Source organism: Acanthochromis polyacanthus, chromosome 21, assembly GCF_021347895.1.
Source record: "Acanthochromis polyacanthus isolate Apoly-LR-REF ecotype Palm Island chromosome 21, KAUST_Apoly_ChrSc, whole genome shotgun sequence".
Lineage (NCBI taxonomy): Eukaryota > Metazoa > Chordata > Actinopteri > Pomacentridae > Acanthochromis > Acanthochromis polyacanthus.
The window spans coordinates 4,024,947-4,050,429 of NC_067133.1; the positions used below are offsets into that span (position 1 = coordinate 4,024,947).

The 25,483-nt window shown below is 42.3% G+C and overlaps 2 protein-coding genes across 4 annotated transcripts in view; both read left to right on the forward strand.

Annotated features, from left to right (window-relative positions):
* The window catches only part of smurf2 (SMAD specific E3 ubiquitin protein ligase 2), a 65,248-nt gene extending 48,177 nt beyond the window's left edge, over positions 1 to 17,071 (forward strand). For both annotated transcript variants that reach the window (XM_051941583.1, XM_051941584.1), the window contains exons 10-19: positions 8 to 166; positions 283 to 330; positions 5,133 to 5,334; positions 8,121 to 8,224; positions 9,333 to 9,447; positions 9,610 to 9,788; positions 10,629 to 10,887; positions 10,967 to 11,168; positions 14,323 to 14,398; positions 14,567 to 17,071. In XM_051941583.1, coding sequence (XP_051797543.1) covers positions 8 to 166; positions 283 to 330; positions 5,133 to 5,334; positions 8,121 to 8,224; positions 9,333 to 9,447; positions 9,610 to 9,788; positions 10,629 to 10,887; positions 10,967 to 11,168; positions 14,323 to 14,398; positions 14,567 to 14,666 — 1,444 coding nt within the window. In that variant the 3' untranslated portion in view covers positions 14,667 to 17,071. The remainder of the gene's footprint in view (positions 1 to 7; positions 167 to 282; positions 331 to 5,132; positions 5,335 to 8,120; positions 8,225 to 9,332; positions 9,448 to 9,609; positions 9,789 to 10,628; positions 10,888 to 10,966; positions 11,169 to 14,322; positions 14,399 to 14,566) is intronic.
* Positions 17,072 to 19,565: 2,494 nt separating this feature from the next.
* On the forward strand, positions 19,566 to 25,121 carry ddx5 (DEAD (Asp-Glu-Ala-Asp) box helicase 5). 2 transcript variants are annotated; one of them, XM_022190708.2, is made up of 13 exons: positions 19,566 to 19,734; positions 20,430 to 20,604; positions 20,720 to 20,816; positions 20,902 to 21,035; positions 21,169 to 21,234; positions 21,512 to 21,653; positions 21,748 to 21,908; positions 21,995 to 22,167; positions 22,280 to 22,390; positions 22,474 to 22,535; positions 22,620 to 22,679; positions 23,965 to 24,199; positions 24,385 to 24,618. In XM_022190708.2, exons 1-13 carry the CDS (start codon positions 19,682 to 19,684, stop codon positions 24,410 to 24,412), a joined length of 1,497 nt encoding a protein of 498 aa, XP_022046400.1. In that variant the 5' UTR covers positions 19,566 to 19,681; the 3' UTR covers positions 24,413 to 24,618. The 2 variants fall into 2 exon arrangements, with proteins under 2 accessions (XP_022046400.1, XP_022046399.1); XM_022190707.2 differs by having other exon boundaries at positions 19,570 to 19,734; positions 23,965 to 24,186; positions 24,385 to 25,121.
* The last annotated feature ends 362 nt before the right edge of the window (positions 25,122 to 25,483 follow it).

Sequence of the window (25,483 nt, forward strand, 5' to 3'; positions counted from 1 at the left end):
CCTTCAGAGATCTGAGTAATGTGAACTGTGAGGAGCTGGGTCCTCTACCACCAGGATGGGAGATCAGGAACACCGCCACCGGGAGGGTTTACTTTGTCGACCACAACAACCGAACCACTCAGTTCACAGACCCACGCCTCTCTGCTAACCTGCATCTAGTCCTAAAGTAAGAACCATAGCGCCTTTTGAACCAGAAAAATGTAACCATGAAATAGATTAGACGGTTCGTAAATACGGCTGTAAAAGCAGCCATTTATTTTGTTTCTCCTTCTGTTATTGCAGTCCAAGCCCTAATGGTTCTCGAGGAGGCATCGAAAGTCAGAATGTCAGGTAAGGTTTGGGCTTCTTGCCAGTGCGGCTCACTACACACAGACAGGAACACACACAAACACACATCATTTTAGACTTGGCTACTTTGTCTGCCCCTCAGTCTGTGTTTTACACCAGGATCCTGTGCCAAGGTGTGTTCACCACCTGTAGAGGTTCAGCACTCAGCGTAGTCCTTCTGCCGAGCAGACGTCTGCGAGCGCACACACACAGAAATACATACACAGCGTACTCCCCCACAGTCTTTCTTTCCACACAAAATTTCAAATTCCTCAGCCCTGCAGAGGTTTTGATCATAAAGGCGTTTTAGCACACAATCCGTCACAAAGCTGTCTTTGGCCAGACATCAGATAGCGAAGTGGAAACCAAGACTGCTGTGTCTGTGGCTGAGGAGCGTCTTACGTCCAGGAAGCGGAGCATAAATTCTATACCCAAGTCAATGAATGAGCCGTATGTATGTGCGTCCATCTGTGCGAAGTTCACGTGTATTGGTTCATGCTTCTGCGTTTGGTACATGCCTGCGTGCATGGATGCACATGCTCAGGATTTCTTCCCCTTTGCAGCTGTTCAAACACATACTCTGCAGCACTAGCCGTAGAATTACCCATAGGTCCTCGCCTCACAAAGGTGGAGAAGTGTGCCTTGGTGGGCCTCCTCCGCCTGACCTCATTCCTTCTCCGTGCAGAGAGAAGCGGAATGCATCGACGCAGAGATCAGGTTTCTTTTTTTCCTGTTCTGATGGATCAAAGAACATGTTTGGGAGTTTGTATTCGTTTAACTTTTTTCATCTACGGCCCTCTTATAAAAATGTTGCTTGGCACGCCGCATTTGTTTTTAATGTAGGGATTTTGTCATGAGTGTGATTATGCCCAGATGTGTGAAAATCCCATACGTAGAATTGTGATTGTGTATAATAGGGTTGGATAATTGGCTAGAAAGTGTGTGTGTATGCGTCTTTTTAAAGTAATGTCATGGGAAAAACCTATGTAGCTAATAGTGTTATTGGTCTCGTGTGGTTCTTGGGTTATTGCGACAAAATATATAATATTAAGTCCTGGTTACACAAAGACAAATGGACATTGGACATCTTATGGTTAAACCTGAGCCCATGTCTGTCCCTTTTTGTACGATTTCTGTCCCAAATTTGGAGCAACTTTCAAGCTCACGACAAAGGTCTGTAAAAGATATCAGTCTTCATGGATTTCCATCAAGACATCTGCCTTTTATCAGGTCAGGGATTTTAGAAATTTTCACCGCTCGTGTGCCGTCATCCCACAAAAATGTTTGATATATACACGTCCGTCAAAGTTATATTTTATTGCCCTTTTTATTTGCTAAAGACACAGCCTGAGCATTGAGAGCATGGTTTTGGTTAAATTCCTTCTGTGATGTTGCAATCTTCCGCTGAATCCAAGCCCCCGACCGGTCAAGGTCACTGTCCAATAGGTAACTGAATCCTTGTCTGGTTTTAAGACCTGGCTGTGGGAATGCCCATCTGTACAGTTGTTTGAGAAATAACTGTAGTTTCCCAGACGTTTGTGATTTGTCGCTTAGCAAAACATTGCTTTTATTGCGACAACTTGTCTCTGCGGTGAGCGTCTAAAGGTTACGTGCACCAGAGTCGTGCTCATCAGTAAGCAATTGGATGGAGAACAGAGAGCTGTGAGTCCTGCAGGAGCCAGAGACCGAGCAGGAACATTTGATTTATGGGTGAAAGTGCAGGAAGAGATGCTCCATGCCTCCTCTCCCACCCTCTGAGTTGTCTGCAGTGTTTGGGTGCTGTCAGAAGAGTGCCCTTCCTGCCTCTCGTCTCTCCCTCGCTTGCCTTCCCTCCCTCTAAGTCTAGTCTGCAGGAAATAAAGGGATTCATGGGGCCCTGTGGCTTTCTGGGATAGCAGGAAGTGATTGAAAAGCCAAACTGGATTCTGCTGGGCAGACACCAGAAACCAAACTCAGTCACTTTGTTAGGAGAAGTTGTCATTGTGGTGAAGGAGAATGCAGGCTGTTGGGTGGATACTTTTAAAGCAGCAGTCTCGAGCTAAATGAGCTCCTGACAGCTGTGTTCTGTCGAGAAGTGAGCCGACTGACAGTTTGGGTTTGTCCTTCCTGTTTTGCTCCTCTGAAAACTGTTGGCTTGATGTAATTACCTGTTAAAAGTCAGTGTGAAAGTGAATATTTTACCTTGGCATTACTTTGAGTCTTACATCCTTTGTATCTGTACTGCATGCCCGCAGACTGATTTGTGTATCCTTCCACCACCCTCTGGGCTCAACTCTAGCGTCTGGTGTTTATGACCTGCTCAGGGGCGAGCATGCCTACTACCCCCCACTGAAGTGCAAAAGGCCACTGTGCAAATAATCCTTTAGTGCCGGCCCCATAAAGGCTCTTTTGATTCTTTGTGTTTGTGTGTGTGTGTTGTGTGCCCCCTCCCTACTGCACCACCCTCTGAGGCCTTCTTCCCAAACCCAATTCAAAAGTTGTATTCTTCATCCGGTGGTCTGCACCAGAATCAGGACCTCTGTCATCATGAAACTCATACGATGCCAACAGTCTCACTATTGAAGCTGAAATGAGTGCATAAACCGTTTAAAGGCTGAAAAGTTGCAAATTAAACTGATTAAATTGAATGTGTTTACAGTGAACCTAGACAACTCTACAAAGACAGACAATTGAACCTACAGAAGCACATAAGAGCTAAAATTAAACGTGGATGTTACATGCTTTCTTTGGACAATTGTCTGGGCAAAACCATGTACAGAGGGTCCTCGACTTACCTCAGAGTTCCGTTGCCATACGTTAAAAGGAGGTCCAGCCTATAATCCGTTCCAACCTAACGGCGAAATGCTGTAAGTTGAGGATGTTGCAAACTGAGGACCTCCGGTATTTCCACGGTAATGTGTTCTTTCACTTTTCATGTCTTTCCTTGTTTCAATGGAAATCCACCCTCTGAACCAGACAACTTGGCAGCAGGTCTGAAAAGCGTGCTATCTTTCAAAAAAATTGCACCATTTATCGGAGCCACAAGCTGTAGAAACAAAATACATTCACAGATTTTCACTTTTCCAGCAATCCTGATCATGTGAGACATGTAGTTCTGTGAGGAAAATTAACCATTTTAAAATTCGCCAAGAATGAACTGTCTGCACCAGATTCTGTTAAAAAAAACAAAAAAAACAAGAAAACTTCTGCAGCCCTCAACACACCCAAACTGTTAGTGACTCAGCTGTGACCAACAAAGAGTCATATGGCAAAAATCCAAGGACCTGTCGGCTGAACTGCAGGCTGTGTTTACACAAATCAGAAAGGAAATGAGTATTAAAACGAATTAAATATAATATAAATAGTCTGTAGAGTCATAATGTTTCTCCCTTATTGGCAACGCCTGAGGGCACTTCGAGTTTCATCATTTCTGTGATCTCTCTCCTTTGAGCCATGGCTGTGCTGTTTCCATAGAGGTGCACAACTTCATTTTGCAGTGAAAAATGAGTCCGCAGTGAGAAAAAATAAATAAATAAATAAATAAAACTAAAAACATGAAGTGCTTGCTATCCAGAAGGTCATTTATTGAAGTATTCTCACTGACTGACTAAATTTAGCTCGACCTCAGCATGAAACACATTATATTTAATTCCTGCATTTTAGCTTTGTGCGTGGCAAGAGTGCAACCTATCACAGTGACTATGTTTCTGTAGTGTACTTTTATTGACATTCTGAAGTATCGTATCTGAAATAGTTAATGGAAGTGGCAAATTTTTAAATTTTTGTATTCATATTTCTACCATTTCACAACAAAGTCCAGCACTCACATGAAGTGACTTGTGCATTTTTTTGAGGGAAAAAAAAAGTTAATGCGCACAATAGAAGATGGAAAAATCTTGTCTAAATTAGTTCTGACAATAGCAAACATTTAACTCTCATGACTGATGTGTTGTTTTCATCTCTGGACAGCATGAAATACGGTCGATACCAGCTGACTCGAAGGAATAATTACATCTTTCCTCGCTGAAAACCGTTCCAGAAGATTTATTTCCTTTGTTCTCTCATAGATGGACAAGTTTTGTTTGTTCTCCTTCAAGGTTCTTTGGTGGTTGTCGGACAACTGGTTTTGTTTTAGGCTTCTTCCGCTCATCTATGTCTAATGTAGCCTATACCACCGCCTTCTGACCACACTACACAGCCTAGAGTGTACGGAAACAAGCCGAATTTGCGTTATATTACATTTTTTGTAACTTTTCAACACGACAGGAGCCTGTAGTATTTTCTCTCTCCCATGCTGGGAACAAACTTTTGGATTTGAATGTTCCAGTACGCCTCTGAGAGGTGGCCTTGGTGACCCTGCATTTCCTCAGTTGGACACGATGAGTCAAAAGCAACAGAGCATCTATGTAAGCCTTGTTTTAGTTATTCTGTCCCTTTGTGAGAGACCACCAGAAGGAGAGTGTCTATTTATGTGTGAAGAAGGGAGATGTCTTACCTCCAGCAGTCCCACCTCCACCTATGTCTGTTTGTTTGTGAGGGGCTGAGGCAGCTGTTTGACTTGATGTGCTTCCCAGATGACCTCAGTGTGTTTACTCCTCGTTCTCTGCACTCAGCACAGGACGGAGAAAGAACTCTGACTCTCACAGCGCTGTGTTTTTAGTTCTTGGCTTTGCTCTTGTTTTTGAACTAGCACTTGCTTACTTTTTCTCACGAGTGTTTGTAACTGAAATTTGTACACCTAAAACGTAATATTTTTGCCTTTCTTCTGTCTTTCTGTCTCTTTCTCTCGGCCTGTTCCTCCCTTTCTTCTGCCGTGGCTTCTTCAGTCGTCAGAACCAGTTGAAGGATCAAGTCCAGCAGGCTCTGGTGTCCCCCGGTCAGCTCCCAGAGGAGGCAGAGTGCCTCACGGTACCCAAGTACAAGAGAGACCTTGTTCAGAAGCTCAAAATCCTTCGCCAGGAACTGTCCCAGCAACAGCCTCAGGCGGGCCACTGCCGCATTGAGGTGTCCCGGGAGGAGATCTTCGAGGTGAGCGTGAAAAGAACTCACAAGGGGAAAAGATACTCAGAAATTGGTGCATAATTTAACCCAGAGGGAAATTCAGATGTCACAGCCAGAGCATGTGCAAAACCACTTAAAATGCTTGTCAAAATGTTAGAAAAACAGGAAAATAATGTAGCATTTACTCCATTGCACAACCACTGGATCCACTGTTCCCAAAAAACTCCAGCCAGCACGTTGACTTTTGGCCCTGCAAGCTGTAAACAACCAAAAATGTGCGTCGACCCTCAATTTCCGAATAAAGCCAGTGAATTTTACGGCTTGTAAATAAAGCAACCAGCATCGTATTTAATTACTTCATACTCACAGATCTGCTTATAATTGTACAGTTATTTATAGCCTCATCCAGGTTATTTTAAACATTCTCTAGAGGTAGTTTTCTCCCCTGTTCTTCTTGTGTACTCCCATAAAGGTCATTGCCCAAAGCAGTCTGGCTGTGAGAATGATTCCTCTCTCACAAACACACACTTTTATCTACGATGTGTGAAGGTAGTCTGTTCAAAACCTAAAGCAGACCTCTTGTTTGAGACGGAGTTTTCTCAGAGTTTTTTTTTTTTGTGCATCCAGGAGGTGCAGGGCCTTCATCAGAACAACAACACCTGCAACAGACTGCGTGACCCTCATAAAATATGCATTGGAATGTGCTGGAACAGCCGCGTCTGTTAATCTGAACGAAGACATTTTTGTTGGCTGATCTCAAAGTGAGAGAGTTGGGGGGGGGGGTGGCGGAGCATGGGATGGAGGCAGAGGGGGGAGGTTGAGCGAGACATAACTGCACAGCTTCTCCAGACCAGCTGAAGCATTAAATTATGACTGAATAGGCAAGTGTTAGCCGGTGGACTGTCAGAGCTGTCTTTATGTGTACTTCTTGGTATAGATAAGACATTCCCGTTCCTCCCACAGCACCCCTCAGTTGTCTTGCTCTGTCTGGAGGGCACAGTGGAACCTGGCAGTAGAAGAGGCCGTGTTATTATAGTCTTACGGCTGTGTTTATTATAACTGCCCCTAATCCACTTTAAATGAGCGCTCCCCCTGACGCTGTGAGCCGTTTGCACGTGGGATGAACGCTGATTGAGGCGGAGAGATCTCGGGCCTCGCAGCAGAGAACCAGTTGGAAATGACTGCTGTAATGCCACACTGGAACTTTCTCGATTCTCACAAAACTGCGACAGTAGATTAACCCTCCTGTTGTCCTCATTTACAGGCACCAAAAAGTATTGTTTCCTTGTCTGAAAAAAAATCCAAAAATTCAGCAAAAAAATTCCCCAAATTTCTGAAAATTTGCAAAACCTTCAGGAAGAAAATTCCAATAATTCCTTGAAAGTTTTATTTAAAAAAAAAATCCCCAAATTTGGAGAGAAAATATTTTCAAAAAATGAGAAAACAGCCTAAAAATATGTAAAATGACTACATATATCTGTCAGTAAAACTTAGAATATACATAAAAATCAATCATGGTTGATTTTTTTGTGAATGTTCTGAAGAAACATGCTTAACATTTCTTTTTTCCACCAAAAAATGTTCAAAGATTTCCCAAAAATGTTGAAAATGTGGACATGATAAGTTTCACTGTGAAAGTATGTATTTTTTCCACATTTTCAAACTTTAAACTGGGTCAATTTTGACCCACAGCACAACACGAGGGTTAAAGATAGCTTTCATGCAGGCATTAGCTCAATTTTTTGTTGTTTTGTCCCCCAAAGTTTCAACCTTTGTTAGATCAGTTTTCCTGCTGTGTTCAGTGTCTGCTGTAGTGCACTGTATGGGCATGAGAAACAGGCGGGTAGAGGGTGAATCGTGGTTTTTGACAGTGTCTCCAGAGTCAGGCTGGTCTTCTTTTCAGCATTTTTTCTGCTCAGAGAGGGGCGGACTGGCAACACAAAGCAGATCGGGAATTTCCTCCCAATTGGCCCCAGTTTTATTCACCAAACTCCAGCTTACACAGCGAGTTTGTCAAACTAGTCTCAGGCTAAAATATAAAATGATGAAACTCATTTTTCAAGATTTTCCTCTCTGTGTGTTAAAATGACAAAGCATAAATTCCAAACTACGTTCCTTGACTCCAAATGTGACTAAAAGGCTGTTATTTGAATTAGTTATGTGAAATATTGCAAGATACTTGCGATTCATTATGTTTATTGTAATTACTTAAATGATGTATTGTGCCCTAATTTACTTGGCAGTCACACACTAACGATCGATAGTGCACCACTAATTGGATCTGTGCTGGTTTCTGCTCCCTCCTCCTGCGTTCTTTCCCTTCAGCGCCTTGTTCATCTGTTTGTGTAGATTGTAGAGTATTTGACTATTTATTCTTATGCCTGTCTGGCTGTCAAACATTATATGCCTTACAGGCTATAACGCAAAAAGAATTGAGTGGTCTAAAAGAAAATGATCAAAAATACATGTTTATATTGAACCGCTATCTAAGTGTGGATCATTTTAATGAGTCTGAAAGGTTAAACCCTGGAAATGGACTCCAGAATAAAAGCATACTGTTTGCAAAAACATTTAGTTAGTTCATTTAGCAAGTTTAGTTCACAGCATAGTAATCATGACAAAGTAGCCGCTCTCAGTGTTTCTGTCTCCTAACCGCTGTCCTCATTGTTATCTTCACACTTCTTAAATACATCCGTCTTATTTTAGCACAGTGTGCAGCATCTTTTTCATCTTGATCCTGATGTCTAGGCACCAGCAGTCAGCAGGGCGCACACTTTACTGACTTTGATGTGTTGTTCGTGTCTGTGTTGTAGGAATCCTATCGACAGGTGATGAAGATGAGGCCGAAGGACCTGTGGAAAAGGCTAATGGTGAAGTTTAGAGGTGAAGAGGGCCTTGACTATGGAGGAGTGGCCAGGTAAGGAGCCACAGTGGAGAGGACATTTTGGAAATCTTTCCACTATGGGAGGAGTCAAAGCACACAGCTTACTTACTGGTTTTAGGGTGTTTTTTTAATCATCCATGCATTAATTATCTATACAACACTTATGCTACGTGTCCACCAGATGCGTTTTCCCTCCATTTAAATGCCCCGCACCTGAAAACCGCCCACTTGGTGGACATGTACCGTTTATTGTAAGTGAAGAAGGTCAGCAGGAGTTGACCAGTCGCTGGTGTTTCAACTCCTGCCAACCATCTTCCTGAACTATCCTGCCTCTGATTGGACAAACGCATCGACTCTGGAGCTGTCTGCTCCTGGATTTCAAGCCGGACCAACTCTGTCGCAAACTTTCTCTTTTATTACGAAAACAGTTCAGCGAAAATTATTTCTGAAAGCATTTGAGGCGAGAAATAACCTGTGCAGTTGCTGAATCTGTCCTCATTTTAGTTCACCGACGGCTAGTTCAGACGTTGGACAAAAGTTTTGCGGTGCGTCGGACCTCCATACGCTGTATCGAATTTCCATAAAGTAGAAGTCGAGTCCACTTTATGCAAATGAGCTGCAGGGAGACGCACCGCATCGCAGCTGGAAATGCAGCGCAACCGGACCAAGATACAACATGGTGCGTTTCACATAAAAAATGAATGGGATATGGGAAATTGTCTAATCTAGTGGACACATACCTCTAGAGTAAAGGCAGGGGACACCTGGACAGGTCACCAGTCTGTCACAGGGCTACATATAGAGACAAACAGTTACTCTCCCATCCACACCTATGGACAATTTGGACACAGCAATTGACCTGAGCATGTTTTTGGACTGTGGGAGGAAGCCGGAGAATCTGGAGAAAACCCACACAGGCACAGGGAGAACATGCAAACTCCATGCAGAAAGATCCCAGGCAGGACACAAACTGGGGATCTTGTAGCCATGAGGCGACAGTGCTAACCACCGATACACTGTGCAGCCACTATTTTTTTAATCAGCAGAAGTGATTTTCTGTTTATGTTCTGTTCTGATATCTCTCCTCGTCCTTGTGTTTCTCCTCCCCCTCCATCTCTCCTCTGTGTTGCTCTCTGTACAGGGAGTGGCTCTATCTGCTGTCGCATGAGATGCTGAACCCGTACTACGGCCTGTTCCAGTACTCCCGCGACGACATCTACACTCTGCAGATTAACCCCGACTCTGCTGTCAATCCTGTGAGTCTTCATCACTCTGTTTGTTGAAACTGTCAAACTGTGACTCCTCAGTTGGTGGGAATGATCTTGTGGAAGGATATCTGCATGAATGAAGCAGCTTCATATTGCAACACCTCATTTATCTCCTCATTGGAAAACTAAATGTGCTTCATCTCTCTGCAGGAGCACTTGTCATACTTTCACTTCGTGGGCCGTATTATGGGCATGGCAGTGTTCCACGGTCACTACATAGACGGCGGCTTCACTTTGCCTTTCTACAAACAGCTGCTGGGTAAACCCATCACCCTGGACGACATGGAGTCCGTTGACCCCGACCTGCACAACAGCCTTGTCTGGATCCTGTAAGTAGAAGATTCATTTTATCCAATAGCAATACAGTACTGACTTTTCTGAATAAATAACAGAAAAGAGTCTGTAAGGCTTCCTCTCACACACATTACCCACTGTAGTATTGTCATTATTCCTGCTTCCTGTCCATACATGCTATGCCAAATGAAAAACCTACTTATCTGTATTTGTCCAAGAAAAACTCCTGTCTTTACTTGGATGACAGCGCCCCCCAGAGTTATCATCTGAATTTTACAACAGTGGTCTCCAGCACATATTTTCAGACCATGTGCTCATGTTTTCACTGTACATCATAATGTTCCACAAAAGCATCTGTTTCTCTGCCTAGGCTCGAATCTGTATATATGTTTGATTTAAAAGAAAAAAAAATCACCGTGCATATGTCTGAAATTAATGCAGTGAGTTCAGCATTCAGTCTTAAATCATAGGTTTCATGTAACGGCGTTCATCCAACATACTTTCTTTTGTAATCTTAACAAACCTGGAGCAGTGACAAGAAGCCAAATTTGTATCTTTATGTCCAGTAACCTCAATGTAGCTTTAGGTAAGACTGGAATAAAGTGGAATAATATTTGTGACATGACTTTATCAGTAACACGCTATATTCATACACATGACTTCACCAGTTGGATTTTATGAAAATATCACAGCTCAGAGGGCTTATTTTTGTACCGTTTTGCTATTTTATCTTGTTACTTAGTACTTTTCCTGGTCATAAACACTGAAATGAAGATAACAGAGAAACAGGCCAGCGTCCATAGGCTATGAAGATGGTTTACTCGTTGGTCTGTTTTTGCTCTTTAACAGTCATTTAAATCTTTATTTGCCTACAGGGACAATGACATCACAGGTGTGCTGGACCACACCTTCTGTGTAGAACACAACGCGTATGGAGAGATCATCCAGCATGAACTCAAGCCCAACGGTAAAAGCATCCCCGTCACCCAGGACACCAAGAAAGAGTACGTCCGGCTCTATGTCAACTGGCGTTTTCTGCGAGGAATAGAGGCCCAGTTCTTGGCTCTGCAGAAGGGCTTCAATGAGGTCATCCCCCAACACCTGCTCAAGGCTTTTGATGAGAAGGAGCTAGAGGTACTTTAAAGTCTTATTACTTGGCTTACCTGCAAAGTACGGTTGATCCAACACGCTGACATCATTTCTATACCTGTAGCTGATTGTATGCGGCCTGGGGAAGATTGACATCAACGACTGGAAGTCCAACACGCGGCTCAAGCACTGCACTCCAGACAGCAACATCGTTAAATGGTTCTGGAAGGCTGTGGAGTCGTTTGATGAGGAGCGGAGAGCGCGGCTGCTGCAGTTTGTCACCGGATCCTCCAGAGTTCCCCTCCAAGGCTTCAAGGCCCTTCAAGGTAAAAACACCCAGGAAAAAAAATGAATGTCAGCCAGGTCATGTTTAGGAAGGAATGCTAATGAGATCAGTAGCAGTGTGCTTGGTCCTTTTTGTTGCATGCACTTTCCACTCTCAGGCTTTGACAGCAATACTGATGATGCTTGCTGGAGTCTCTGGGTGTCTCCATCCTGAGATGAACCCTGAGTCTGAGTGTAGTTCAGTGGGTCCATCCTGGCAGAGAATGCTGCCCAGAGACGGAGCACCCAGGCATGAAAATGAACGCTGTGACCCACAGACAAACAGCACCCTTCCACACCTTATATAATATTGATGTCCTTTCTTGGGTACAACATCAGCAAAAGTCCCAAAATGACTCATACAAAACTCGACTTACAGTGGATGAACACAAAGCTACAGTCAGGGGACAAATTTAATTTATTTATCACTGCTGGCATCCAATTGCTGCACTAAACCCTCTGATTATTTAACAAAATAAGTGGATTTGTCTGTAATAACAGAAGACATAAACACCAAAATTGCAAAAATAATGAGGGATTTCTGTATTATAGCAAAGCCTGTCATTCACTCTGTTCATTTTAGTTTCTTTACTTGTAGTTTAAAAATAAACGGCAGGATGTAGGTCAGTCCACTAGTTGCAGCAGCATGTCAGGTCTGTGAATCACAGACATGCTACAAATGACAGGACAGTCTGCAGGGACTTTTCTAACTACCATCTGTAACAACCACAACCTTTGCACATATTTTTAACACTGCTTGATGTACAGAAACAAAGAGGGCCGTTTTAATTAGAATTGCAGAAAGAAATCAGAAATTTAACCTCTTCTGAATACAGAATGCTCACATTTTAGTCAACTGTATTTAAAGTACACATTTTGCTTTTACTTGTCTCAATTTATGCAGTGTAAATTTTCCTTTTTGAGATTTCTGAAGCATAACTTTAAGCTGTGTGATTTTAAAAAACAGCAACCAATGCTTTCCCCATAAATGGAGTTTTTCAGATCTCTGGGTTTCCTCTTACTAATCTTAACTTTTCTTTCTCTGTGTTCCTGGTGGAAAAGAACAGAATTTCTTTTGGGCTTGATTAATTATCCTTTGTAATCTGGATTTTAAGATACTTTAATGTGATTTTTTTTTTTCCTTTTGATCTAATTTGAGGAACTATTTTTAATTTACCTGGACAAACATGAGAATACATAATGTGAAACTGTAGCTGAATGTTTTCTCAGGAAGGTATTTAATTCCTTTTCAGGCCAGTGTTGTACTTTAAACGTTTAGGAGCATGTGAGGGATGGCATGAGCCCAAGAGATGCAAATTTGAACATGTGGCCAAGTCTGTGACAGTCTGCATGGACTATGTGTGCAGTCCAAAGTTTGTATTTGTGCAGCAGCTTAACTACAAGGGCTGTATGGTTGGAATACGTCCTTGGTGTCCATGTGCGCCTTCAGAAGCGAGTGTTTTCTTGTTTTAAGCTTTAAATCGTAGAGCTAGATGAATAAACTAAATTCACATCCATTCCTCTTGGATGTATGGCACTAAAAATTATTGATTGCTCTGTGGTGTAGCATTTATTGACCGTATATCATTGACCTTTCCAACAATGCTAGCTACTAGTCTGAAAAAAATAATTTTGAATACACACCAAATTTGGTCATAGTTGCAACCTGCATACAGCTCTGTATCCTTTTCCACACCTTTAACTCTGCTTTAAATTCTCCTGAATTCATCATTGAATATATTATAGTTAATGTCTATTCTGTCAACATCATTTCACAAGAAAGATGGAACCGGAGGTTTGTAGTTATGCTTGTAACATATCCGTACATACTGAAGTGACAGCATTATGAAGAGAAAATAATGTCCTCAGTTTCTTTCCCCATTATCACATTCTGCTTCTTGGTTGAATAAGTCATGAAGTCTCTGTCGTTTTATAATATAAGCCATCTGCAAACCAAAGTAAACAGCAGAACTTGCCCTTTCTAATGATTCTAGTGTGCCAAAACTAGTTCAGGTATGAAATTGCAGCAAGTTTCTGCATCGTCTCCAACACAGTTTGGTTAATACATCTTGATTTAAATGAAAAATAAACACAAAATTAACTTTGCCTTTCACTGTAATGGTTCAAAAGACAAGTTCAGGTCACCTGGAAATCCATCCATCCATCCATTCTCTATACACCGCTTTATCCTCACTAGGGTCACGGGGGGGTGCTGGAGCCTATCCCAGCTGACTCGGGTGAAGGCAGTGGACACCCTGGACAGGTCACCAGTCTGTCACAGGGCTACATATACAGACAAACAATCATATTCACACCTACGGGCAATGTAGAGTAATCCGTTAACCTCAGCATATTTGGAAGGAAGCCGGAGTGCCCGGTTGAAAACCCACACATGCTCAGGGAGAACATGCAAACTCCATGCAGAAAGATCCCAGGCCCACCCCGGGATTTGAACCGGGGATCTTCTTGCTGCAAGGCGAAAGTGCTAACCACTACTCCACTGTGCAGCCTCACCTGGAAATATCATCAATAAAACAAGAAAAGTACTCAAACAACGCAGTACTCCACCAAGGCTGCTTAGTCGTTGTATCATTTCCGCTGGATGAAATCTTTAATAAAAAACGACCTTGCGCTGAGCACAAGCGTGTGTTATGCATGTGTACGTTATATACAGATACCGAGTCGCCTGACCTAAATATGTAGCGGATGGTGGGAATTGATGGGACTATGAAACACCCCACAATTTAATCAATTGTTCTTCATATGACTTCCAAAGGATAAGTCCTGATAAGTCCACAGCAGTAGACAGACAGACAGGCGTTCGCCGATCGTCACATAACTCCACCACATTCCTTGGCGGGACAATGATGGAAGATCTAGATAGCCCATATTATTCTTAAAAACACAAGCTATTGTACGTACGGCGAAGCCAAGTTATAACGAATATAAGCGCTTAAAAGTAAATTCAGTGAAATCATCCTGAAAATCGAGCTCATAGGGTTGAATGATTGCCAGTGTAAATATCAGTATATCTAATACCTAGACGTGTTTATTTATGCTGGAAATAATTATTTCTGGTCTCATCTGTAGAGTTCGTACAAACACTGACAGTCCTGTGCAGGTGTATGAAGGTCTGTCTTATGTTTTATTACACAGGTGCTGCTGGCCCTCGACTCTTCACCATCCACCAGATCGACGCCAGCACCAACAACCTGCCCAAAGCCCACACCTGGTGAGGAGCAGACAACATTATAAGAGTTTAAGAAGAGAACTACTGAACTGTGACAAATCACTCGCCTTTGGTTTAGCTTGATCACTTTTGTTCATGTTGTGAAGTCATTTTAAAATGATTGTGTCCAACAGTAAAGCATGGTTCTAAAAATCTCTCTGCTTTCCCCAGTTTCAACCGGATCGACATTCCTCCCTACGAGCACTACGACAAACTGTACGACAAGTTGCTCACTGCCATTGAGGAGACGTGCGGCTTTGCGGTGGAGTGAGTCAGCGACGCCGGCAGAGCTCACCAACAACCGGAAGCAACGTGGTTTGGCCACGATGAGCCCCCCACCTGCTAATCAATTCATTCAGACGGGGGTCATTGATGATCGCTTCACCCAGGGAACCTCTCACTTCCTGGGGTACATGTGGCCAAGCTGAGGGAGGAAGAAGACCAGAAAATGCCACCTGACTCTGGGTTGTTGTTTTGTTTTGTTTTTTTTTACACCCTGCAGCCCTCCTTAATATCTTTTTTTTTTTTTTTATCGTTGAAAAGGATCTCTTCAGCTGCTAATAACTCAGACTATTTACTAACTTGTGGAACCTGCATTTTTTTGCCGGCTGTTCCTTTTTTTCTAAGTTCATTTTTAGCATTTAAGAGAAAAAAAATAGACCATATTCCATGTAGCAATTCTCCATCTTACCAAGCAGAACACAAGGTCAGTCCACTCTGAAACAATAGCCACATTAGCAAGACTGGTTTGTTTGCTAGAGTACAGGGTTACGATCGGTTGGCCACTTGGAAACACTAAGTTTGGACGGGGAGTGTGCTCGACTCGGGCTGTTTGGTGCCTCGGATCGATCACGTCGGGGCCGTCAGTGATGCCAAGAGTGGAAAACTGGGATGTGTGTGGACGAGAAGGCGAGACTAAAGACTGAATTTACGACCGACTGTTTACAACCTTCTCCAAAGAAAGCAGCGAGGACGACTGGCGCTGCATTCCCAGAAACCCTGTGTCACACGTTTCACGACCAGCTGTGTGTGAAATTGAGTAAATGAATGAATAGCTTGAAATGTGTTATTTTTATATAACAGGGAAAATTGAGAAAGAAACAATAAAATTCTATATAATATATATAATTTATTGCTGTTATATTTCAGAAACCCCTTTCCATTGTTTCCGAAAAATAAAATCTTTTAAATGTTGAGTGTTACTGTTTAAATTATACGAGACAATTTGTGAAAAACAGAGTTAAGCTTGACTGAATTTCACTAAAGAATGCTGTGGTTTGTTTCTCGACGTGACCTCGAAGGGAGGTTGGTCTTAAAGGCAAAAAATCTTAAACACACAATGTCCTCTGAGTGCCATAATTCTTTTCGAATGAATGAATCTGTGCAAATATCGAGCTGACCCTTTAAATTCTACTGATTTCATCCTGGAGCTACGTATGGCCAGTGTGGTTCCCTCTTTTTTTAACAGTCATTCGTAGCTGGGCTATATTAGCATCACCACCATTAATTTCTGATGGTATTCTGTTAGGAAGAGTCCAAAGTTTGTCGCCATCTACTTTGTGCTGCCTCCATGTCATGATCGAAAAAGAAAAACCTCTACTACCTACTAGCCATGTGGTGCTAAACAGCATTAGCATTTGTCTTATATTGGCGCTCACTGACGTACTACTGCTTCACGTGCACGACACACTGCTCATGCTCACACCTTGCCACAAAACATTTCCAAGAAATCAAGAGCTCTACCTTTTTGCCACATTCTCAGGAGACACCATGTGTAGTTTGTGACGTCAGTTTGATTTGAAAACTTAATTCTGACCATTTGTCTTGATTTGCCGAATGTTAAGGGGGTTTAAAAAGTATTGTTGTTTGCATTATTGTGCCCACAGCGAACCATTTTAGCATACCGCTGCATGTCTCCATGCGTGCTTTTGGTTGAATGAGATGAACTCCTGTTTTTCGCCTGCTCTACAGTCCTATCGGTGATGTTTTTATTTCGAGAAAGGGGGTTGTTTTCTACGACTCGAAATGAAAATTCTTGAATGTTTTTAAAAAGATGCTGCCTGTCTAGCAATCTCTACGACCGTGGACTGTTCTTAACGTTTGCATATGCTGAGAAAAAACAAAAAGAGACGAGTTTCTTTCACGTAGACAAGTGTATGCAAAGTGAAAAGTGTCCTCAGATGGTGCTTTGTACAGTAATAAGATATTGTTCATATATGTGGATCAAACAAACTGTAATTTATCTTTAACTTAAGTAGAAAAAAGAAAGAGTTTCTTGAACTGAAAAGAGGAATTGCACACAAACGAAAAGGAGGTTGTCGTGTGTATTTAATGGTGACTTCTCTACCAGATATTCATTCACCTTTAAGAAGTCCAGTGCACAAGCTGATCGCCCTACTGTCTGTTCCTACACTACATCGCTCAGCAAAGCCCCATAGCTGCCTCCCACTGAACTGAACTTTTTTTTTTAAACAAGTCAAAAGTTGAGAGATGCCGCTTTTTTTTTCTTTTTTTTTTTTTAATAGCATGATCCACTAGCAGGACTATATCTCTCATAGCTGACTGATGCAATTTGATGTATGTTAACACTATCATTTTGTAAGAGTATTTTATTTTTGTGTGTAATTAGTTCTAATTAAACTTGCCTTTGTCTAACAATGTAAGGCCTTGTACAAAGATATGTCCTGTCTTCTTTTCAAGATCATAAGGAAGAAAGCTTCTCGATCATAATTCTTGTTACGGGTGCTTAAGTTAATGGTGGGTTAAACCCTCCTTTTGTCCTCATAGGCACCAAAAAATATTGTTTCCTTGTCTGAAAAAAAATCCAAAAATTCAGCAAAAAAAATCCCCAAATTTTTGAAAATTTGCAAAACCTTCAGTAAGAAATTGCAATACTTCCTTATAGTATTATTTTTTTAAATTGTTCAAATTTGGCATGAAAATTCTTGCAAATATTTTTCAAAAAGAGTAAAAACTTTCCACAAAATCCTTAAAATATCTGAAGTGATTACATATAAAAATTTTGTTTTCTTGTCTGAAAAAAAAATCCAAAATTTCTGCAAAATATTCCCCAAATTTCGGAAAATTTGCAAAACCTTCAGGAAAAAAATTCCAATAATTCCTTAAGTTTTATTTTTCAAAAAAGCCCCCAAATTTGTTAAGAAACTTCTTGTAAACAATTTCAAAAAATGAGTAAACATCTTCCAAAAAAATCCTAAAAATATCTTAAATGATTACATATATCAGTAAAACTTCTATTTTTTAAGAACATTCACCAAAAAAACAACCAAAACCCAGCGAATTTTGCTGGATTTTGGTTGATTTTTTTTTAATGTTCTTAAACATTTTTAACATTTCTTTTTTTCACTAAAAGTGTTCAAAGATGTCCCAAAAATGTTGAAAATGTGGACATCAGAAGTTTCACTGTGAAAATGTTTTTTTCCCACATTTCAAACTAAAACGGGTCAATTTTGAGCCGCAGGACAACACGGGGGTCAAACAGGAAGTATCTGTATTGGATTACTTTCAGAGATGTGTGAGTAATTGTCCAGTGGGGGTTGTATATGTCCTCGACCACCCACTGTGTATTCACTGCTATCAGTCTGGATTACAGTGTCTGGCAGAAGGCTCAGAGGAGGGCGTAAAAGTGTAAAATAACAATTAACAAGGCTGCCGGGTAAAAAGGTGTCAAGTACAGTTGTTTTTGTTCTTGAACCTGCACCATACAAGTCAAACTACACTGCCACACAAACAGGAAATAAGATACTTTGTCATGTTAATAACACAGAAGAAAGGCAAGTTTAGTTCTATTCTAGCAGCTCATCTCTGAATGTTTCTCCAGTGTCTAATCAGTGTGTCTTAGGGAGTCAATCAGACATTGTTCCAAATTAATCTGTGAATTTTATCAAGAGTAAGCATCTCTAAAGTAACAAAATTCAGTGGGTTTGTTTGGTCTGGGCCCTAATGTTGTATGGGCAGATCTTTTTTTTTAAAGCAAAAACAAGAAATATTCCAGTGCTACAGCAGCAAGATTCAGATAAGTTACCATCAGACTAAATTTTAGCAGAATTTCCTCTTTTATTCTTTTAGTCAGCAACACAGAGAGCAGATTTAGTCTAATTATTAGTTATATATTTAGAGTGATGGGTTATAAGACAACAAGGAAACTTTTACCCTCACCAGCACCTACATCTATGCTCCTGGGCTATTTGAAGGATTTTAAATTAGCTTTAAAATAGAAATGAGTATTAATTACCTGCAAGATATTCCAGCCTGTAGCTAAAACTGGTCCGGCTCCGTGGCTCTCAAATGTTTTTATCACAAGGCACAGTTTGACAGATAATTATAGCTGTAAATTGTCATGAGTACACTGAGAACCTCTGTTCTAGTTATCCTTCCCTCACTATGATATTAATGTGGACCATGGACCAAGCACAGGAATAAAGAGGGATGGCTTTACTTTCAGAACAGAGTCTTGTTTATCAGGTTCAAATCTACAAACCCCTGGTATGGGCCAAACACCCAGTGTGTCACAATCTTAACAAGGCCTCTGGCAAGTTATTATTCATCCAAAGTTTATAAAAAATGTTCTTCAGTGTGTTTTATATACATAAAGGTAAAGACAGTATCACAATGATGGAAATACCACATGTTCTGGTTGTTGTTTCTTAGAATTATTTTCTTTAAGCAGAAAACTATTTTCTGACACGATGAAAGTTATATATATTTAAATATGTCGGTTTGAACTAAAAATAATCTTTAATAAGTTCTATTCAAACTCAAGTTAAGTAAAGATTTGTTACATAGGGTTTCATTTACAGAACAATAGGAGAAAAGTTGTGTACTTTATGTTTTTGGGTTGGTCCTGATGACGTCAATTACCGTAACACATCGGAAGCGCCGTCAGGCCAGATCACCACTTTCTGTCTGTTGCATATTCATCCGCCAACACTCGTTGCAAGCATCAAATAGAGCAGTCTCCGTCAGGGGAAAACCGAGTTTTTGGACTTCACATTTATAAACAGTATGAGTATTCATATGAAATTTTAGTGTATACCGTAAACATTGGAGTAAATTTACTGCTTTGTTCTGTCTATCGTGTCGTGAATAGCTGAAGTCGAAACCCGTGCTGCGGATGAATACATCGAAAGAGGGCACTTCCTCCTGCGATATAAACCGGGTCTTGTTGCTACATTACCGGCATTTCACCGCTGCCGGTCGGATTTTTTAGTCGGCAGTCAAGCCACGTTGTATTTATCTTTTTTATTTATACCGTTTGTTTACAATATGCCTGGATATTCCGACAGAGACCGCGGCAGGGATAGAGATAGAGACAGAGGGTAAGTACTGTTTTCTTATGTGAGTAAACGTTTTTTTCCCTCTTGTGCGGGCGGTAGAAATGGCCGACAAGATTTTAAACCAAAACGAGCCGGTAAGCGAAAAATTGTAGAGCTACTCGATAGACGAAAATTACTGAATGTACTTGGGTTTAAAGTGAAGGCGTAGCGGGTTAAAAACTAGCCGGTAGCCGATGTTATTTATTCACACAAGGCCCAAGCCGGCGAAATGAACCCGTTGTCAAGGCCTTGTCCGGCCTCGTGCCCCCGCACAACGGCTCATCGTTAGCTTCAGGGTAACGTTACCGACACCGGCCGGACATTTTTTTTTCCCCCCGCTGCCGGTAACTGTTATTCATAAAATCGAGTATATATTTATTGCTCGACCACGCTGTTTCATACATTCCTCTGCTGATAAAGTCATTTCACCCTCTGGGTATTTACTTTTTGGCTAACGCGGTGTGGCGTCAGAGATGCTAATACAGCTGGCTAGTCGGCTTTTCGCCATGTGGCATGAATGCGGATACAAAATGCCGGCTGTTTTTTCCATTGTTCCTCTGCTGGCTGGAAAGTATATGGCAGCTATACATTTTCACAGAATGACGCAGTTATAGATGGTACTCTTTGTTTTAAACGGTGGTGTCTGAGGCGGCTGAGCCCAATCTGACTTTGCTAAAAATGACTTTAATGAATTGCAGCTATGGCGGTGGTCCACCTCGGTTTGGTGGAAACCGCGGCGGCGGCGGAGGAGGAGGAGGAAAGTTCGGGAATCCAGGTGAACGGCTGAGGAAGAAACACTGGAACCTGGACGAGCTCCCGAAGTTTGAGAAAAACTTTTACCAGCAGCATCCCGACGTTGCCCGGAGGTCCGCGGTATGTATGAAATCTTACGTAACCCTCAAACACATGTGTTCCCTCCAGCACGTGTTACACTTATGCAATGGGTTGTGACCACTGAACGCAATGTTCTTCATCCACTGTCTTGCAGCAAGAAGTTGAACAGTACAGAAGGTCCAAAACCATTACATTCAAGGGGAGAGACTGCCCAAACCCTATTACAAAGTTCCACGAAGCCAGTTTCCCATGTAAGTTTTAAACCACTCATGAAACAAGATCACTATTAGTTTTGTGGATCACAGTGGTTAATTGCCCCTCGTTTCCCCCCCCCAGCTTATGTGATGGATGTGATCAACAAACAGAACTGGACCGAACCAACACCAATCCAAGCTCAGGGCTGGCCTCTGGCTCTCAGTGGGAAGGATATGGTTGGCATTGCACAGACTGGTTCTGGCAAAACGCTTTCTGTAAGTTACACATCTTATTTGAAATTAATTGCAACCTTCAACTGGCCTGTATTGAGCAGGTTAAATCAATGAGAACTTGTGTTATGACTGGTGCTGTGCTTATTTTACTTATGGAAGTGACTGTTGTTTGCAGTATCTGCTCCCTGCCATCGTGCATATCAACCACCAGCCGTTTTTGGAACGTGGAGACGGTCCAATTGTAAGTAGTCATCCCTCGATGCTACCTGCACTTTTCTCTGGGAGGATTAGTACATTATGGTACTTAGCAAGATATATTCTAGGAAAGTACCGATCTTTATAATTTAAATTAAACTGATCTTTGTGTGATGCGCTTCAGTTAGTGTTCCGAAGTTGCAGTACACCCAGTAAGGCATGTCTTATTTCAATAATAGAAATGAGTAAGCAGGGAGGGTCAAAGCAATTGAATGTTTTGTTGCCTGTCCATTGTTTAACAGCTGTTATTATCCTCCCGGCAGTGTTTAGTGCTTGCTCCAACCCGTGAGCTGGCACAGCAGGTGCAACAGGTGGCTGCAGAATATGGCAGAGCTTCTCGCCTCAAGTCCACTTGTATCTATGGAGGAGCGCCCAAGGGACCTCAGATCCGTGACCTGGAAAGAGGTATTGTTAAAAAAAAAAAATTGTTTTTCAGGCCAAGCACCCAAAAAATGTAGTTTAAAAAAAAAACTAAGTTCTAATGATCGTTTCTTTAAAGGTGTGGAGATCTGCATTGCCACTCCAGGCAGGCTCATCGACTTCCTTGAGGCAGGAAAGACAAACCTTCGCCGATGCACTTACCTTGTGCTGGATGAGGCTGACAGAATGCTGGACATGGGCTTTGAGCCGCAGATCAGGAAAATTGTCGATCAGATTAGAGTAAGTTTCTTTCTTTACTTGAGTTGTTTTATTAAATGCTTTCTAAGGAGATGCGAATTTGTTGCTAATCGTTGCACTGTTTGCAGCCTGACCGACAGACTCTGATGTGGAGTGCCACTTGGCCTAAAGAAGTTCGCCAGCTGGCAGAGGACTTCCTGAAGGAGTATGTGCAGATCAATATTGGGGCGCTGCAGCTCAGTGCTAACCACAACATCCTGCAGATAGTGGATGTTTGTAATGATGGAGAGAAGGAGAACAAGTGAGTAGTTTGTCTGTGGCTGTAAACTCAAATATTGATGATGAAGTGATGGAATGAATGCATTCTTTACAGCATTTGAACCTTTAGTTACCGATTGACTGACTTCTTCTAGGCTCATCCGTCTGCTTGAGGAAATCATGAGTGAGAAGGAGAACAAGACCATCATCTTTGTAGAGACAAAGAGACGGTGTGATGACCTCACCAGGAGGATGAGGAGGGATGGGTAAGTAGTGATGTTAAACAACATGGCTACCTAGGTTGTACTGATTTTAAAGTTTAGAACTGAAACCTTGACTTTCTTTTTAGGTGGCCAGCTATGGGTATCCATGGAGATAAAAGCCAGCAGGAAAGAGACTGGGTTCTCAATGGTGCGTATTGATCAATACTTATTCTGAGATGTGGAACATGCACAAAATATCTCATTTTAATTGTCCCATTTTTCATTTTTCCAGAGTTCAAATATGGGAAGGCTCCAATTCTCATTGCTACAGATGTTGCCTCCAGGGGTCTTGGTCAGTATCCACGCTGAGCCGTTTACACTCTTTAATTATTTCTAAAAGAAAGTGCATTGCTTTCTTTAACTCTTCTGCTTCTTTCTGAGTTTCTCCCCTGACCTGAAGGAGCAGTCTGTGTGGCAGGGCCTTGGCATGACAAGCCCAGGTATCCAGAGGGGGAAGGAGGATTCTTGGAGGTGTCCTGACTGGCGAGGCACGGGTCTCCCAGTCGTGCAGATGTACAGAGGTGACCAGGCCCATGTGCAGCATAACGCGCTGGCCTACCTAAAAAGGGGGAGAGTTGAGGGCTGGCCACAGTTCCTCCCCAATATGCTCGTCTGTTCTCTGGCAATGGTTTGGACTGCTTCACACACCCAGGCTCTAACCGTACCAGCTCAAAGCCCAGCTACACTCTCGTATTGTCTTGCATGTATATTTGGGCACCGCATTGCAAGTCATTGGAGTCACTTAGAAGGAGCTTTCTGTTGTGTAGACTGTGTAAAGCGTGGGTGGCGTTAGTATCGCAGTATCCTAAACTTCTGTCCGAAGAGCAGTCTGTCAGATCGGTCATACATCACCTCTGTAATGACATGGCTACTGGCGCTTTTGGTGACAGTGGGACATGCTAGTTGGACACACTTGGACAAAATCCAAGCTCACACTCCTCCCTCGCCTGCGTTTCAAAGTCATGTCGAGACCTGCCAACGAGAGACAATATGATCAAGTGAACACTGGGTCTGGAAATATACTTGCCATGCTGAGAACGGGGTGCAGTGTAGACATCCTGCAAATGGGTTCAGAGCTACAGTTTCTTGGCAAGAGACGCAAGTGTGGGCTTAATAGGCAGCATCTCATGAGTGTGCCTGACAAAGGGACCTTGGTTAAGTTGTAGTTCAAGCACACTAGGAGGCAGTAGTGTGCACACAATGTAGAGACTTGACAGTAAGTGGGGCGTGTGCTGCAATGGGAATGGACTAGTGAATGCATACCGCTGATCCATTATTTCTGAAGCTGGTTTGACAGTGGCTCAACAGGGGAGGGTTTTTATTTTCTCACTGGATTAGATGCTACTGGAGTGTGCATAGTTTCTCTCTTCCCACCATAGTGTCCCTGTGGATTAGAAGTTTATCTGCAGTTTTGTTTAATGCCCGTCTTTTACAGCCTTGTGGGGGTAACCAGCCATCCCACCGCACGACTGTACTAACCTGCGCTTTTTTGTTTTTGATCTGGTTGTTGTGGTGGCTCCGGTGCACGACTCTGTGTGCTGTCCTCTGTTATGCCACACTGCAACATAATCCTACAGATGTTGAAGACGTGAAATTTGTCATCAACTTTGACTACCCCAACAACTCCGAAGACTATATCCACCGCATTGGCAGAACGGCCCGTAGCCAAAAGACGGGCACAGCCTATACCTTCTTCACTCCGAACAACATGAGACAGGCCAGCGACCTCATCTCTGTGCTGCGGGAGGCCAACCAGGCCATCAATCCCAAGCTCCTCCAGATGGCAGAAGACAGAGGAGGTAAATCTAATTGGTGAGATACAAAAACTGTGCTGTGGACCGCAGCCTTTCTTTCTCTGCTGCTCTCAACTCTTTATTCTGAGAAGTGAATGGGATTTTCACGGTATCTCAAACCACTTACGCCTAAAGATTCCTTTCAGAAAGTTGTGACAAGTCATTATGTTTAAGACTTTATATATATTTTTTTTCCCTTTTCAGGTCGTTCAAGGGGAGGCCGAGGTGGTGACTATGACCGTCGGGATAGGTATTCCTCTGGAAGGCGTGATTTTGGCAGTTTTAGGGACAGGAATAATGATAGAGGCTTTAACAATGGACCAGGAAAGAGCTTTGGCTCAAGTTCACAAAACGGAGGCTATGGGGGTAACAACGGCAGCAGCAATGGCTTCAGTGGAGGAAGCTACAACGGTAACGGACAGTCCAACTTTAACCAAACCGGCTCCTTTGGAGGCCAGAACAACTTCCAGGCCCAACAGTTCGCCCCCAACAAGGCCGTCACACAGAACGGTGCTACTCACCCCCCGTTCCCCTTCCCCCAGGCACAGGCTCCACAGCAGCACCCCCCTCCACTGGTGCCGTACCCCATGCCTCCTCAGTTCTCTCAGTAAACACACCGTACACTTGAAAAAAGTAATTTATTGCTTTTTTTTGTCTAAGTTCTATACTTAATCCAGATTTTTTTTTTTTTTTTTTTGTATTTACACAACAGGGTTACAACAACGTCAACCTCTATCAAGACTTTTAAGATCTGCAGTGCAGCAATAGTGGCGTTGCGCACTTGTTTTCCTATTTAATTTGTTACATTCCTCAGTAATGTTTAGTTAAGTTTTGTACTAGGTAATTACAATGTATTGTTTTCATGTATCATTGAAAGTGATGTTAAGCTCCTACCTTGGAAGTGCACTGCATGATCTTTCGAATAAAACCTCCAAAAACCACTTGTTTTTGTTTCTGAACATGAAAGCGTTCTGCAGCTTGTGATCAGTCTGTATGATAAAACTTGGGTACTGTCCAGCAGGTGTCAGTGTTTAACAAACTGTGATCCCCTCATGATGAAGTCAGTACAGTGTGTCAGGATTGTGATGGTTCTCATAATGTTGTCATAACGCATGTAGCAAAAAAGAGGTGTCAGCAGGTGATTCACTTCCTCTCCTGGTTGGCAGGGATCGGCAACTTGTTTACCCTGTTGGTCTTCTGTTTTGTCACATCTTTTTCATAACATTGTCGGCAAAACATAAAAGCTGCAGGACTTTCAGGGAACTGGAAAAAGATGAAGCAATGTCTTCCCCTGCTGGTGGAG

Bases quoted from the DNA above. Each gene is read 5' to 3' on its own strand.
- ddx5 (XM_022190707.2), top strand. From the start codon at position 19,682: ATGCCTGGATATTCCGACAGAGACCGCGGCAGGGATAGAGATAGAGAC. The intron at 21,036-21,168 runs GTAAGTTACACA...TGTTGTTTGCAG, and splicing joins GTTCTGGCAAAACGCTTTCT to TATCTGCTCCCTGCCATCGT. The intron at 21,235-21,511 runs GTAAGTAGTCAT...TCCTCCCGGCAG, and splicing joins AACGTGGAGACGGTCCAATT to TGTTTAGTGCTTGCTCCAAC.